This window comes from Macaca nemestrina, chromosome 1, assembly GCF_043159975.1.
Source record: "Macaca nemestrina isolate mMacNem1 chromosome 1, mMacNem.hap1, whole genome shotgun sequence".
Lineage (NCBI taxonomy): Eukaryota > Metazoa > Chordata > Mammalia > Primates > Cercopithecidae > Macaca > Macaca nemestrina.
The window spans coordinates 222,183,730-222,186,161 of NC_092125.1; the positions used below are offsets into that span (position 1 = coordinate 222,183,730).

At 54.6% G+C, this 2,432-nt stretch overlaps 1 protein-coding gene across 1 annotated transcript; it reads left to right on the plus strand.

Moving 5' to 3' along the window:
* The first annotated feature begins 231 nt into the window (after positions 1-231).
* Positions 232-1,971, plus strand: LOC105473168 (natriuretic peptide B). The gene is made up of 3 exons (XM_011726814.3): positions 232-730; positions 963-1,218; positions 1,760-1,971. The coding sequence occupies exons 1-3, from the start codon at positions 605-607 to the stop codon at positions 1,774-1,776; spliced, it is 399 nt and encodes a 132-aa protein (XP_011725116.1). The 5' UTR covers positions 232-604; the 3' UTR covers positions 1,777-1,971.
* The last annotated feature ends 461 nt before the right edge of the window (positions 1,972-2,432 follow it).

Genomic DNA, 2,432 nt, shown 5'->3' on the forward strand with positions numbered 1-2,432 from the left:
TGCACAGCCGCGAGCAGGTGCTGCGCTACGTGCGGGCCAGGGAACTCGCGCGTGGAGGGAAGGGGAGACACGCCGTGGGTGGCCGGGTGTTGGCCGGGGTTGTTTTCGTTCTGAGTCACCCTGTGCGCCCCGCGCTCACGTCGGGCCTCGGAACGCCGGGGTTCTCCCTGCCTTTTCCAGCAACGGTGGGTGGGGAGGCAAGACGCAAGCGCCAACCTAGGACACCCAGGCTTTTGCAGGAAAGGAAGAAGCGGGAGACGTGGACTTGTCTGTGTCTCCAGCGCGTTCCTGCCCCCTGCCCGACCTGGCCCATTTCTATACAAGGTCGGCTCTGCCCGGTCTCCACCTCCCGCGTTGCAGGCGCGGAGGGGCTCATTCCCGGGCCCTGATCTCAGCGGCCCGGAATGTGGCTGATAAATCAGAGATAACCCTGCAGGGCAGGGCGGGCGGACACTCAGCTCCAGGATAAAAGGCCACGGTATCCCGAGGAGCCAGGACGAGCACCCGCAGGCTGAGGGCAGGTGGGAAGCAAACCCGGACACATCACAGCAGCAGCAGCAACAGCAGCAGCAGCAGCAGCAGCCTCCGCAGTCCCTCTAGAGACATGGATCCCCAGACAGCACCTTCCCGGGTGCTCCTGCTTCTGCTCTTCTTGCACCTGGCTCTCCCGGGAGGTCGTTCCCACCCACTGGGCAGTTCGGCCTCGGACTTGGAAACGTCTGGGTTACAGGTGAGAGCGGAGGGCAACTCAGGGGGAATGGACAGCAGCAATGAAAGGGTCCTCACCTGCTGTCCCAAGAGGCCTTCACCTTTCCTTTGGAATTAGTGATAAAGGAATCAGAAAATGGAGAGATTGGCTGCCATGACCCTGTACCCAAGGCAGTCAGTTCACTTGGGTGCCATGAAGGGTAGGTGAGCCCAGGGATGGGTCCCTGAGGCTTGGACTCCCTCATCCATTGCAGGAGCAGCGCAACCATTTGCAGGGCAAACTCTCAGAGCTGCAGGTGGAGCAGATATCCCTGGAGCCCCCCCAGGAGAGCCCCCGTCCCACAGGTATCTGGAAGGCCCAGGAGGCAGCCACTGAGGGCATCCGTGGCCACCGCAAAATGGTCCTGTACACCCTGCGGGCACCGCGAAGCCCCAAGATGGTACGAGGGTCTGGCTGCTTTGGGAGGAAGATGGACCGGATCAGCTCCTCCAGCGGCCTGGGCTGCAAAGGTGAGCAACCCCTGCCACCCCGGCCGCCTGCCCCCATTCCAGTGTGTGACACTTTTAGAGTCACTTTGGGGTTTGTTGTCTCTGGGAACCACACTCTTTGAGAAAAGGTCACCTGGACATCACTTCCTCTTGTTAACAGCCTTCAGGGCCAAGGGGTGCCTTTGTGGAATTAGTAAATGTGGGCCTCTTTCATTACCATGCCCGCAACACTTTCTCCTCACCTCCTACCTCTTATCAAACGGGCAGAATCTCCTTTGGGGTCTGTTTATCATTTGGCAGCCCCTCAGTGGTGCAGAAAGAGAACCAAACATCTCCTCCTGGTTTCCTCTAAACTGTCTATAGTCTCAAAGGCAGAGAGCAGGATCACCAGAGCGATGATAATCCCCAATTTACAGATGAGGAAACTGAGGCTCAGAGAGTTGCATTAAGCTTCAAACGTCTGATGACTAACAGGGTGGCGGGTGGTACACGGTGAGGGAAGCTCAGCCCCTGCCTCCATCTCCCACCCTAACCATCATCACCCTCTGTCTTGCCCTGACAGTGCTGAGGCGACATTAAGAGGAAGTCCTGGCTGCAGACACCTGCTTCTGATTCCACAAGGAGCTTTTTCCTCAACCCTGTGGCCATCTTTGAAGTGACTCTATTTTTTTTTAAATGTATTTATGTATTTATTTGATTGTTTTATATAAGATGGTTTCTTACCTTTGAGCACAAAATGTCCATGGTGAAATAAAGTCAACATTATAAGCTTTATCTTTTGAAACTGATTTGTCTTGGCGCATTAAAAATAATCCCTAATTTCAAAGAAACCAACCCAACAAAAACCACAAAGCCCTGTGATCTCAAGGCATCGTCATGGTGGGATGGGGACATGGCCTCAAGGGTAGCGGTAGCAGGCTTTCTTTTCTTTCAGAGTTTTTAATGCTCTGAAATGTTATTAAATATCTCAAGTACTTGAGGCACTTGGGAGAAACTGCTTTTCAAAGCAGGGCAGTTTCTTCCTGGGTGTGGAACAGGTCCTGACATATGTGTGCAACCTGAGGGCATGTGTCCAGCCATTTTCTCCACTCGTCCTTGCTCTGCCTGGAATTCCACCATTAAAGCACTCTCCCTGGGGATTATTGCTTTCAGGTCTCAGCTAAAATGTCAGTGACTGGGGGCAGTGTGTGTGTGTGTGGCTCATCTACATTCCCATTCGGGGGTGAGCCCTCCAT